Genomic DNA, 12783 nt, shown 5'->3' on the forward strand with positions numbered 1-12783 from the left:
TCCTGGGGCGGGCAGGAGCTGCCCTGGCACCCCAACCCATGGGGACAGAGGGGTACCCCAGGGTGGGTGCAGAGGGACCCCACGGGGCTGGCCGTGTCCAGAGACGCCACGCTGGGTTGTCCCGCCGGCAGGAGGGGCTGGCAGAGGTGGCAGGGTTGACAAGACTAGCAGAGGGGACAGGAGTGGCAAGACGCTGGTGCCACTGTCCCACAGCGCCACAGAGCCCAAGGAGGGTCTCGCCAGCTCCCCCCTCGCAGCCAGGCCTGGCCAGGGGTCCTGGTGGTGCCAGGGCCAAGCCCCCACCCTGCTCACCCTGCAGGGGTGGGGTAAGGAAGCCAGTTAATTACTGACTGAGCCTCTGCTCCGGGGGGCTCCACGGAGCAATTCCTTGGGGAGTGGCAGGAGAGCGGCTGGGGCTGCTGCCTGCCTGGGAGACCCCAGGGTGCGGGGGGAGGAACGAGCCCCTCGGTGCAAACACCCAGCAGGGGAGATGGGCGGGAGGGCATCCAGCCGGGATAGTCGGGGCAGGGGGCACTGGAAGGGGATCTGCGGGGAGGGAGACTCCAGGGAGGGAGGGTCCTGGGTCCTGCTGAAGGAGCCAGCTCCGTGCCACGAGCTGTGCTGGCAAGCCCTGTCGCCACGCTGTGACGCCGTCCCGGCCCGTGCTGCCCCCCCGGTCATTGCCCCCAGCCGTTAATGATGTCCCCGGGGATGGGTCCCCACCCCGATGTGCTCCTGATAACAGCTGCTCCTGATAGCAGCTCTTCCCGCTGCTTCCCGCCTCGCTCCCGCGGGAATAGCTGCCTGCCTGGGAACAGCAATAAATATTTATTTCCGCAGGGCGGGATGGGCGGAAAGAGGGGTCACGGCCACAGCCCCTGGCCGGGGGGAGCAAGGCCACCGGGATGGCCACAATGCAGGGCCGGAAAGGAGGGACGTGCCTGGCCCCCCACGAGAACCCCCAGCCCCGCGGGCGGTGACACAGGCGGTGTTTGGAGGGGGCCCCTCCCCTGCAGGGTCTCCATGTGGTGGTTGTCAGCAGGTGAGGGCTCGGCGTCCCCCCAGAGCCCGGCTCCTTCAGGCCATGGGCCACTGCGAGGGCAGCTCCGTGTCCCCCATCTCCTCCTGGTAGCGCCGGTTGAAGAGGGCGTTTTGCTCGGGGGAAAAGTGGCTGCGCCAGTCCCCCACCACCCCTGAGGGACAGAGGGCACAGGCAGTCAGGGTCCCTGTCCCCGCGGTGCCCCCGCGGTGCCCCCCGGCCCATCCCACTGACCTTTGCGCATGAAGCGGCCCTGGCTGTGGTCCATGATCTCGGCGGGGATCAGGGAGTAGTTGGCCATGGCGTTGTCCCGCATGGCTGAGAAGCTGCAGTGCTGCTCCAGGGCTGCCAGCGTGCCCGGTGCCAGCGGGCACCCCAGGAAGCTGCTGAGGCGCTGTGCCGTGCCCCGCAGGTCCTGGGGCGGGAGCACGGTCAGAACTGGGCACCGGGGACAGGGACGGGGACGGGGACACGGCAGGGCTCACCTGGTGCAGCTCCTCGTAGGTGACGTACAGGATGTCCAGGAGGTGCCGCTGGCCCAGCCAGCCCTTGACGTGGTCAAACCAGGAGCCGTAGTGCACTGGGGGGAGGCGGGGGGTGATGGGGGGCCCTGAGGATCAGTTCCCCCCCAGACTCGTCCAGTCCCTACCTGTGCCCTCGAGGAACTGCGTCAGGAAGGCATCGAAGGAGCTGGGGTCTGGCAGGAACTTGGCCAGGTGGTGGAAGTGGTAGAAGGAGACAGCAACGTCTTTGGGGTTCCTGGCCACGTAGATCACCTGGAGTGACACAGTGTCACCCCCACAGCTGGGGGGATTCCCCTGCACCCCGCTCAGAAATCCCCCAGCGTTTCCCCAGTTTTGGGAAGCCCCGTGGGTGTGGGACGTCCCTGCAGGGACCCCCAGAGCCCTGGGGACCCCTCTCACCTTGGCCTTGCTGCGCTGCAGGGCGGGGGCCAGCACGCGGGCGGGCAGGTGGGTGGTGAGGAGCCGCGGGCTGCCGGTGTTCCGCAGAGCCTCCCGGCTGTAGATCTGCTCCAGCCATGGTGCCCTCTCCCAGTTGGGAATGGTCTTGGCTGGGCGGGCGTCGCCGAGGCTGAAGAGCAGCGTCAGGATCTCCTGCATCCAGGTGGTGCCTGCAGAGGTGGGTGTCAGGGCAGGGCCATGGCACCATGGTGTGGCACGGCACATCATGGCACTGTAGGGCAAGCATGGATTGGCACTGCACTAGCACGGGTAGCACGGATTGGCACAGCAAGGCATGGCTCAGCCTGTCCCATCCCATCCCATCCCATCCCATCCCATCCTGACCCCTCCTGTACCAGCAGCTGCGGTGGCAGTGCCGTGTCCCCCCTCCCAGGGACACCAGTCTGGGGCTGGGGACAGTATGGCAGCAGGACAGGGGCTCGGGGCACGACCCCCTGGCCAGGGGTCCCCGCGCTGTGCCAAAGGGTGGCCGTGGGGACCAGGTCCGGGTGTCTCCCAGGCCCCCGGCAGCTCCGGGAGAGCTCTCCGCCCCAGCCCGGGGTCCCAGCCCCCTCCCGCCATGTCCCCCATCCCCTCACCCGATTTGGGGTAGGTGGCGATGAGCACGTCGGTGGGGCGGAAGGTGAAGGCGGCGGCGAAGCCGAGGGACTCCTGGGTGTGGAGGTGGCCGGGCAGGGCGATGCCCGCAAAGGTCTCGGTCACCTCCAAGCGCTCCATGGCCCGGCCGGGCGGGACGCGCCGGGAGCCGCTTAAATAGCGCTGAAAGAGGAAGCGGCCCCGGCGGGCGGGGGGCCGGAACCCCCCGGCACATTCCTGCCGGGGAGCCGGGAATCCGCGCTGGGGCCATCGCCGGGAGAGCGCTGCTGGCAGGGGCTGGAGACACCCGGGATGGGGTGGGAGGGGATGGGTGGGATGGGAGTCCTCCCGTTCCAGACCCACCGCCGCAGCCGGGAGAAACGAGGGGGCCGCGTCCCCTCGGGCAGGGGCCAGGAAGCTCGAGGGATGCCAGCCCCACACCGTCCCCACCCCGAGCTCCCCGTGGCTGGCACCGGACGAGGGGGTTCCCGTCCCGGCACACCCCAGCATGAGGTGTCCAGTTGGACCGGCCATCTCCACGTGGCTCCGTGCCATTCCCAGAAGCGCCACCAAGGCCCTTGCTGGGAAGGACACCGCGGCTGGAGCCAGCACCCGCAGGATGGCGGTGCCTCAGTTTCCCCTCGGGACGCTGCAGCAGGACCGGAGTGTGGGGGATCCAAGCGCACACGGAGGAGCAGCAGCAGCCCCCAGCACGGCCGTGCCACCCCGGCTGCTTGCCCCCGGGCATGCGGCTGCTCCGACGCCATGGCGGGGGTGGCTCTGGGGTGGCTGGAGCCCATCCCAGCCCCGTCACCGCACGCAAGCCGGAAAAGTTCATTCACAGCCGTCGCAGGCAGGGACTGCCCAAGTGTCCCGGGGCCGGGGTGAGCGGGGCCAGGGGTGCTGCCGGTGCCGGGGATGCCGGGGGTGCCAGTGCTGAACTGGGGGTGCCGGGGAGGCTGAGGAGCGGATGGGACTGGCACTTTACCAGCCGAACAAAATCTGGGCTTCATTAGACGGGATGGGAGCGTCCCCGCGGCTCAGAAGAGAGGCCGAGGCACGGCACGGCCACCGGGGCTGGGCTGGGGGAGGCCGCGGAGCCCTGGCACTGCCACCGGGCACAGGGCAGCCAGGGAGGGGTAACGCTGCACTCCTGGTTATTCATTGACGGCAGGAGGGGACGGAGGAGCGCGGAGCAGCCATCCCAGTGCGTGTGCTCTCACGGTGGTGGCAGGTCCCCCCTTGTCCCCAGCAACACCCAGCAGGAGAAGATGCCAGGTGGGAGCGTGTGGGTGCTGGTGCTGGCGCTGGCACTGCCCAGCACTGGACAGCAGCACCTGGAGGAGGCCGAGCGCATCATGAGCACCACGCCGGTCATCGATGGGTGAGCAAAGGTCACCTGGCCCCGCAGCGTGCCCGGCTGCTCCCTCTGTGTGGGAAAACCCCAGCTGGGAAACCCTGCTGGGACAGCCCGCTGGGGGATTCCGGGGCCCGGCACCCCAGGGCTGTGTGGGGTCAGGGGACAGCTTTCCCAGGGGATCCCCGTGCCAGGTCCCCAGGGCTGTGTGGGGACAAGGGACAGCTTTCCCAGGGGATCCCCGTGCCAGGTCCCCAGGGCTGTGTGGGGACAGGGGACAGCTTTCCCGGGGATCCCGTGGGACCATCCGTGCAGCCGAGGGGATCCCCGGTGCCGCAGCCCGGCAGGGTACCGGGAAGCCGGGGTTAGGCTGCCCCGGGGGAAGTTCCTGCTCAGCCCTGAGTGATGTCCCTGGTTCTTTCTCGGGACCCTCAGGAGGCTCTGGTCCCCTGCAGCACTCCCTTGTGGAACAGTGCTGTGCCGCTGGAACACGGAGCAGGGCAGGGGGAGCCGGGGGATGTGGGACTGTGACAGGAGCAGGAAGTGGCACCAGCCCGGACACTGCCACTTCCCCAGTGGCACTGCTGGGTGTGGGATGTGCGTGCCAGGATGTCCCCGCGGTGACATCCCTGTAGAAGGGGTGTTGGGCTGCCTCCCCTGGGTGTGAGGGTGATGATGTGTGGGAAAGGTGCAGGGGAGGGTCCTCTGGGGGGTCCCACATGGCACTGTCCCCTGGGAGTGGCCTGTCTCCAGTTCCTGGCTGGAACTGCTTGGGTGGCTTTTGGCTGGGGGGACAGGTGGGTGGACAGACGGATTGAGGGGGTGGAGGATGGATGGATGGATGGATGGATGGATGGATGGATGGATGGATGGATGGATGGATGGATGGACGGATGGAATGACAGCCAGATGAGGGGACTGTGTGTGTGGCCAGCCAGGGGGGTGGACAGCCTGAGGGCGAGTGGGCAGAGGGTCAGGCCACTCCTCAGTGTCCACCCTGTCCCGGCCCAGGCACAACGACCTGCCCTGGCAGCTCCTTCGGAAGTTCAACAACCAGCTGAGGCTGCCAGCAGCCAACCTGACACTGCTGAACGACACCCACACCAACATCCCCAAACTGCGCCGGGGGCACGTGGGCGGGCAGGTGGGAGCACCAGGGAGGGCTCTGGGGAGGGCAGGGGCACCAGGGAGAGCACCAGGGTGAGCACTGGGGCTCTTGGGGCAGCACCAGGACTGGCAGAGACACGGGGGTGGGCAGCGGGGTGGGCAGTGGGGCGGGCAGTGGGGTGGGAAGTGGGGCAGGCAGTGCCTGTGCTGACGGGGTGCCTGCACTGGTGGGGTGCCCGGGCAGTTCTGGTCGGTGTACGTGCCCTGCGAGACGCAGAACAAGGACTCGGTGAGGCGCACGCTGGAGCAGATGGACGTGGTGCAGCGCATGTGTGACCTGTACCCAGAGACCTTCGCCTGTGTCACCGACAGCAGTGGTGAGCGGGCACGGGGACAGGCACCGCGGGGGCGCTGAGGGCCCTGCCCGCCCCGGCTGATGTCCCCGCCCTCCCGCAGGGATCCGGGAGGCGTTCCGGAGCGGCAAGGTGGCCAGCCTCATAGGGGTGGAGGGTGGCCACTCCATCGACAGCAGCCTGGGCGTCCTGCGCACCCTCTACCGCCTGGGTGCCCGCTACATGACCCTCACCCACAGCTGCAACACCCCCTGGTAGGACCCCCGGGGAGCACAGAGGGTGGCAGCGCTGGCGTGGGGGGATGTAGTCGGAGGTGTGGCCACTCTGATGCTCTCCCTGCTCTGCAGGGCTGACAACTGGCTTGTGGACACCGACGATGAAAAACCTGTGCACCACGGCCTCTCACCCTTTGGGAAGGTGAGGAATAGCATCAGCAGTGGTGCCCAGGAGCAGTGGCACTGGAGGAATGTGGTACTGGCACCCACTGGCCCCATGCTGGGTGCAGTGTTCCATCCATCCATCCATCCATCCATCCATCCATCCATCCATCCATCCATCCATCCATCCATCCATCCATCCATCCATCCATCCATCCATCCATCCATCCATCCATCCATCCCACTACCCAAGCCGCTCCAGACATCCCCAGAGGGAACCCCTCTCATGCACCCCCCCAGCCCCCAGCCCTGTCCCCTGTCCCTGCAGACGGTGGTGGAGGAGATGAACCGCCTGGGCATGATGGTGGACCTGGCCCATGTCTCAGTGGACACGATGAAGGTGGTGCTGAACATCTCCAAGGCCCCCGTCATCTTCAGCCACTCCTCTGCCTACAGCATCTGCCCCCACCGCCGCAACGTGCCCGATGACGTGCTGCAGCTGGTGGTGAGCGTGGGGGCACAGCCAGGGGCACTGGGGGGTTTGGGAGGCTCTGGGGGCTCAGGGCTGTTCCCCCCAGGCCTCCACGGGCAGCTTGGTGATGGTCAACTTCTACAACGCCTACGTGACCTGCAGTGACAAGGCCAAGCTGTCCGACGTGGCAGGTGAGGGGTGCCCAGGTGGCCAGGGGTGGCAGTGTCCCCCCCTGCCCTGCTCACCCTGGTGTCCCCCCCACAGACCACATGGACCATGTGAAAAAGGTGGCTGGTGCCCAGGCTGTCGGCTTCGGGGGGGACTACGACGGGGTCTCGGGGTAAAGGGGGTGATGGTGTGGGATGGGATGGGATGGGATGGGATGGGATGGAATGGGATGGGACAGTGTGTCCCCACCATGGGGACTTCCTGAGAGGCAGGGGCATCCTCTCCTGCACCCTGTGGGGGCAGCTGGGGGTGCTGGGGTGGCCCAGCTGTGAGCTGTGGAGTGGCACAGGGTCCCCACTGGCCTGGAGGATGTCTCCAAGTATCCCATGCTGGTGGCCGAGTTGCTGGCGAGGAACTGGACAGAGGAGGAGGTGAAGGGAGCCCTGGCTGAGAACCTGCTCCGGGTGTTCAGCAGAGTGGAGGAGGTGAGCGGGACATGGGAAGCACGGGGCACAGGGAGGTACAGGGCACGGGACACAAGTGGCACTGGGAGCATCGGGAATGGGGATATATGGGACACGGGGACACATGGCACGGGGACACTGGGGCAGCAGCCACAGGTGGAACATCAGGGCATGCGGCACTCAGGAATTCACGGGGACGCGCGGGGCATCGGGATGTGTGTGGGATGGTGGCACAGGGAAGCGCGGTGCGGCAGGGGCTCCGTGCGGACGGGCGCTGCCCCTCACGGCGGGAGCCCACCCTGTCCCCACGGCAGGTGAAGAGGAGCCTGCAGGGCACGGCTGCCCACGAGACCCCCATCGCCTTCGAGGAGCTGGAGGGGCCGTGCAGAACCAGCTACGGGTACCCCAACGGCGCCGGCACCGCCCGGGCCCCGCCGGCAGCCCTGGCACCGGCGCTGGCACTGGCCCTGCTCCTCGCCGTGCTCTCCTAGCACCCGGCTGCCACCGTGGCCCTGGCACCGTGCCCGGGCCCGCCGGGCGGGGCACGATCCTGCGCTCCTTTCTGCCGGACCTGCCGGCAAAATAAAACCATGGCTCGAGCAGTGCCGGCAGCGAGCGTCCGTGTGGGGCTCTGCGCCACAGCCCGCCGGCTCCTGACTGCAGATGCTGGGCAACCCCGGCATGTCACCGGCCACCCCGGCATGTCACCGGCCACCCCGGCATGTCAGCGGCGGGGCAGAGCAGCGGGGTCCCGGCGCCGCCCGCCCCGCACACCGGGAAGCTGTAACCGCACCGGGAGTGACACATCCCGGCAGCACCTGGCCAGGGCGGCTGCGGAGCTGCCTCCGCAGGATGCTTCCATTAATCATTAGCTAATTAATTGGCTACTTAATTATCTCCTTAGCAATTTCCTCTCGCATTCAGGAACAGCCTGTCTTGGGAGCGGAGGCGGGAGAACAGGCAGGAGAAGGAGAGCCATCTTCCTGTGGCATTCGGGAGTTGGCTGAGGCACAGCGCCTGCCTGCCAGCCAGGCACGGGGCAGGGAGTGCGGACAGGGAAGGGATGGGGATGGAAAGGGATGGAGAAGGGACGGGAAGAGATGGGAACAGGAACAGGGAAGGGAAGGGTGAACCCTCAGCCCCGTCCCTGGCAGCGAGGCTGCCGTGGGCAGGTGCTGATGGCGGGATGGGTGCGGTGCCACCTCGGGGCAGTGACAAGCCCGGGGTCTCCCCTCGCGGGGCCCAACTTGTCCCCACGAGGGCTGGAGAACGGTGAAGGTTGCTGGGCTGGCCCAGCCCTAATGGGGAAGGGATCTGGGCTCTGAACTCCATCCCACCCCGGTTTGGCCATGTGAAAGGGACAGGTCCCTGCAGTGGGGGAAGGGGGCTGTGCTCGCCCTCCAGAATCCCCAGAGTGGGTATCTGGAGCTACTTCCAGCATGGGCAGAGGCTCAGAGAACAAGAGCAGTCCCTTCCTCCTCCTCAGCTCCAGGGCAGCCCCTGGCAGCAGGTCCTGTCTCAGGGCAGAGGACATGATCAGACGAGGGGGACCACAGACCCCGTGTGCATCCACACCCCCAACACACACTGGGGTGTTCAGAGATTGTTTATTTAAACCCACAGAAGGGCATGGACACGGTTTGGGCAAAAAGAAGGCAAATAAGACAAGCTTAAAAAAAAACCACCAATGAAACCACAGAGAGACAGCCTGGGGAGGGACAGGGGCAGGTCTGGAGCCCCAGGGCTGCAGGGACACCGTGCAGGGAGCCGGGCACAAATCTCCAGGGTCCCCCAGCTTCCCACCCAGTCCCTCGGGAGGTGGGACAAGATCCAGTGCTCTGCTGTAGCCCAAAGCTGCCTCCTCCTCCTCCTCACTGGTGAGGAAAGCTCTGTGTCACCAGCCACATGCTCCAAGGCCACTGAACTCAGGGAAAACAATCAGTGCAGCAGGAAGTGTTTGTGCCGGGCAGGTGGCCCCCACGACATCCCCCAGAGGTGACAGTTCCTCCTGTGAGACCCAAAGGAAACGGCGCTTCCTTCCTGGAGAGCTTCCAGCAACTCAGCAGTGCCGCGGGAAGGGCACAAACAGCTCCAGCCCCGGGGAAGGTGACAAGGGACAGGGATGAGCAGTGGGAGGGGACATGGAGTGCAGTCCCTGCCCCCAGCCCGGCGCCAGCAGCAAGGAGACAGAGGATATCCAGGGACGAGGCACAGGGACCGAGGCAGAGCTGCCACCGGGATGGTTCTGCATTCCCTGTCACACCCACCCAGCAGGGGGACATTTGGGGACGTGTCTGCAGCCACTGCAATCCGCTCCCAGTGCTGGACATGGCTCCTCACTGGTCTGAACTGGCAGTCAGGGTCGGGATAACCATTTCCAGCTGGCAGTGCCTGGGGAATGTGTGGATTGACACGCACAGGGCTGGGCAGGGAGGGTGTTCCAAAGGGCACTTCGTGGTACGGGGCTGGGGGTGTCGGCCGGCAGGACACGGAGCAGCAAAGGACACAGGGACGGTGACAGTGAGGGAGGGGACACCCCACTGGCACCGCCCCTTCCTGCAAGGCACCGACCTCCCCAGCCCCTCAGCCGGGCACAGGGCCCTTCCCGGACGTGGGGACCCCTGCAGGTTCTCCTGCTCCTCCCAACCACCTCCTGAGGAACTCAGCCCACAGCTCAGCTCTGGGCAGGGACAGGGAACAACAGAGGGGTTGGGGAGCAGCATCCCGAGACCGGGGAAATCCCCTTAGTGTTCCCCTTAGCTAGGATGTGGGGCTCTGCCAGCAGCAGCACCCCCAAACGAAGCCCCCCAGAATCCAGGACAGCATTCCCACGTTCCCACCGGGATGGCTGCAGGTTTATGGGAGGGCTGTCACCCCCCGAGAAGAGTCCCGAGGTGGGGGGGCTGCAGGAGGGGGTCCTGCTCCAGCAGCGCCATCCACAGGCGCAGGGAGAGCTCAGTTCCTCAGGGCAGCCAGCCTGCAGGGAGAGCAGCACAGGGCAGCCAGGTCAGGGCAGCAGGAGCAGCCCCAGCTCGGGAGCAGCTGCAGCCAGCGTGGCCAGGGAGCCCCTCTGAGCCCCCAGGAAGGGCCAGCTCCTCCCCTTCAGGCCAGGGAGGGAAGCCCTGGAAGTGGGAGAGCACCAACCTCCGGGACAGCTGGTCCTCCTGGGAGCGCACGGAGCTCTCCCCCACGGCCGAGGCGCCCTCGGGCAGCTGGCTCAGCTGGTCCATGATCTCCAGCCCGTTCTCCTCGGCGATCTGCACGATCAGGCTGTCCACCTGCTCCTGCGGCGTGCTCAGCGTGGTGGCCGAGCTCATGGAGTCCTCCATGACCTGGGACAGACACAGTCCTGTCCCCCTGCCCGGCCACAGAGCCAGCAGGGCTCCCCCTCCATCCCACCCTCTCCTGGCCGCCCGGCACTCACCGACGTGTGAACATCCAAATTCTGCACTTGCTGCTCGAATTTGTCCATCACTGCCGACACCTTCTGCAGGTCCATGGAGCTCAGGGCCTTGTCCAGAGCCTTGGTCACCTGAGCCATGTTTTTCGTCACCTGCAAGAGGAGATTCCTTCAGGAATGCTCTGAGGGTTGCAGACAAACCCAAGCACCATCCTGAGGCCATCCCAGGTAGGATGAACCTGTCTGAGGGGTCTGAGACCACCAGGAGCCCTGCTGGGGTCATTTGGGGACACAGGGGCGCCAGGGATTGTCACCCTGGTTTTTTAAGATTTTCTAAGCCTTCTGATGTTTACATTCTTGAAGCAAACTTTCTCACACACTTTCTGTAAATAACTCATTGTTTTGCATTCTTTTATGGAGGAGGAGAAATTCGATGGACTGCTGGTTTGTCCAGTGTCATTAGAGAGGTGGCACTGTCACCCTCCAATCCACTGTCACTTCTGGAAAACTATAAATGTTGGAGTCAGAAATCAAACTTCCCTTTTTTCACCTTGAGAGCAGTGCTGTGTGCACTCGTGTTGTGTCCTATAGTGACAGGGGGTGGCTGGAGGCACAGAGAGGGAAGTCTCCATGTGGGAATGTGTAGCTATGAAATTTTTTGAAAAATCCCTTTGCCAGGATTTTTTCTCCTGAGAAGCCTCAGGAACAGAATGTAAGCAATAATTATCTGCTGCTGTGGAATGCAACGGGCACATCTTTGATTAGTCTCATGTAGTTGTTTCTAATTAATAGCTAATCACAGTCCAGCTGTCTCGAACTGTCTGGTCAGCCACAAGATTTTATTATCATTCCTTTCCTTTCCTTGCTGGCCTTCTGATTAAATCCTTCCTTCTATTCTTTTAGTATAATTTTAATATAATTTACATCATGAAATAATAAACACGGAGTGCGATGTATATTATGATAAAACCTTCCGAAACACGGAGTCAGATCCTCATCTCCTCCCTCTTCCCGGGACCCCTGTGAACACCAGCACGGGGACGGAGCTGCCCAGTGCCTGCAGGAGGCTCTTACCCCCTTCATGGTGACGGCAGTCTGCACCTTGGAGGCCACGGCGTCCACGCGCGAGGCCATGCGCAGCCAGTTCAGCCCCTCGTTCTTCTTGCGGATGGCGTTCTCGGCATAGACCCGCGCGCACTCCACGTTCTTCTGCTGCAGCGCCTGCCACGCACAGCCAGCCCGCTCAGAGAGCCCCCCCTGGGCTCAGCACAGCCCTGCTGGCTGGGCTCCCAGCGGGACACAGCTCTGCTGGGACCCCAGAGCCAGCCAAGCGCCCCCGCTGGGGCTGCGGGTGTCACATCCCCCTGCTGCAGCGGGGTCTGCCCCCAGCCTGCTCCCACAGCGGGCACGAGGGGGCTGCAGCTGCCCCACGGGGCTCAGCAGGGCACGAGGGGGCTGCAGCTGCCCCACGGGGCTCAGCAGGGCACGAGGAGCCCCATGTACCTTTTTGACTTTGGCCTGCTCGGCCTTGGAGTCCTTCTCGGCTTTCTTGGAGAGCTTCTCCAGCTGCTTGGCTGTGAACTGCGGGACAGAGCGGGGCAGGAGCAGCGACAGTCAGGGACTGCTCTGGGCTGGGAGGGACCCTGAGCCCATCCAGCCCCACCCTGCCACGGCAGGGACACCTTCCACTGTTCCAGGGTGCCCCAAGCCCTGTCCAGCCTGGCCTTGGACAGTGCCAGGGATCCAGGGGCAGCCCCAGCTGCTCTGGGCACCTGTGCCAGGGCCTGCCCACCCTGCCATCTCCCATCCCACCTCACCCTCTGGCACTGGGAAGCTGCTCCTCTTTGTGCCACAGTGCCAGTGCCCACCTGTCCCACCCCCGCCACCTCTCAGTGGCCACGGCTGCCCGACGCCCTTCCCGCGGCACCTCCGGTCACCCCCTCAGGGCGGGTCACGGTCCCGCCGCAGCACGACCACCGATGAGGCCGAGCCAGCGGGCGGAATCGGGCCCGGGACTTCCCCGGGACCGGCGATACGGGACGGAAAGAAGGGTCTCCGCTGCTCTCACCTTCAGCTGGAAGAGCGTGTCTGGAAAGGAAGGAGAGCATAGTCTCAGCGACGGGACCGGTACCGGCATCTGGTGACGGGCGACCCCGCCCACACGTCCCGGCCACCAGTCCCGGATCCGACCCTCACACCCAGCCCCGCCCCTCACGACCCGCCCCAGCCCCACCGGGACGCGCCGGTACCGCCCAAACCCCCGGTACCGTCCATCCTGTCCGCCGCCGCTTCCGGGTTCCGCCGCCGCTTCCGGGTGACGCCGCCGCCGCTTCCGGGGTGCGCGCGCTGAGTCTCGCGAGAGTGGGAGGGGGCAGGTCATGTGGGGAGCGGGAGAGCACTGGGGGGGGGGGTCGGACGCGAGGAGGCGGAGCCAAAAAATCAGATACGGGGCGGGGCTAGGGGCAGGACCGCGAGGAGGAGGGGCCA

The 12783-nt window shown here is 65.6% G+C and overlaps 3 protein-coding genes across 3 annotated transcripts; 1 reads left to right on the forward strand and 2 right to left on the reverse strand.

Annotated features, from left to right (window-relative positions):
- Positions 1-812: 812 nt before the first annotated feature.
- LOC103816894 (sulfotransferase 2B1-like) lies at positions 813-2869 on the reverse strand. Its single transcript, XM_050979090.1, has 6 exons — positions 2601-2869; positions 1963-2257; positions 1689-1815; positions 1525-1619; positions 1274-1454; positions 813-1193 (listed from the first exon to the last, which is right to left on the reverse strand). Exons 1-6 carry the CDS (start codon positions 2867-2869, stop codon positions 1078-1080), a joined length of 1083 nt encoding a protein of 360 aa, XP_050835047.1. The 3' UTR covers positions 813-1077.
- A 103-nt stretch (positions 2870-2972) lies between these two features.
- Positions 2973-7507, forward strand: DPEP1 (dipeptidase 1). The gene is made up of 11 exons (XM_050979038.1): positions 2973-3482; positions 3773-3982; positions 4967-5099; positions 5307-5439; positions 5519-5669; positions 5763-5832; positions 6121-6297; positions 6371-6455; positions 6529-6604; positions 6782-6917; positions 7211-7507. The coding sequence occupies exons 1-11, from the start codon at positions 3025-3027 to the stop codon at positions 7385-7387; spliced, it is 1806 nt and encodes a 601-aa protein (XP_050834995.1). The 5' UTR covers positions 2973-3024; the 3' UTR covers positions 7388-7507.
- A 2222-nt stretch (positions 7508-9729) lies between these two features.
- On the reverse strand, positions 9730-12647 carry CHMP1A (charged multivesicular body protein 1A). Its single transcript, XM_030227697.2, has 7 exons — positions 12564-12647; positions 12365-12384; positions 11800-11877; positions 11371-11517; positions 10321-10449; positions 10041-10228; positions 9730-9873 (listed from the first exon to the last, which is right to left on the reverse strand). The coding sequence occupies exons 1-7, from the start codon at positions 12568-12570 to the stop codon at positions 9852-9854; spliced, it is 591 nt and encodes a 196-aa protein (XP_030083557.2). The 5' UTR covers positions 12571-12647; the 3' UTR covers positions 9730-9851.
- Between the last annotated feature and the right edge of the window lie 136 nt (positions 12648-12783).

This window comes from Serinus canaria, chromosome 11 (assembly GCF_022539315.1).
Source record: "Serinus canaria isolate serCan28SL12 chromosome 11, serCan2020, whole genome shotgun sequence".
NCBI classification, from domain to species: Eukaryota; Metazoa; Chordata; class Aves; order Passeriformes; family Fringillidae; genus Serinus; species Serinus canaria.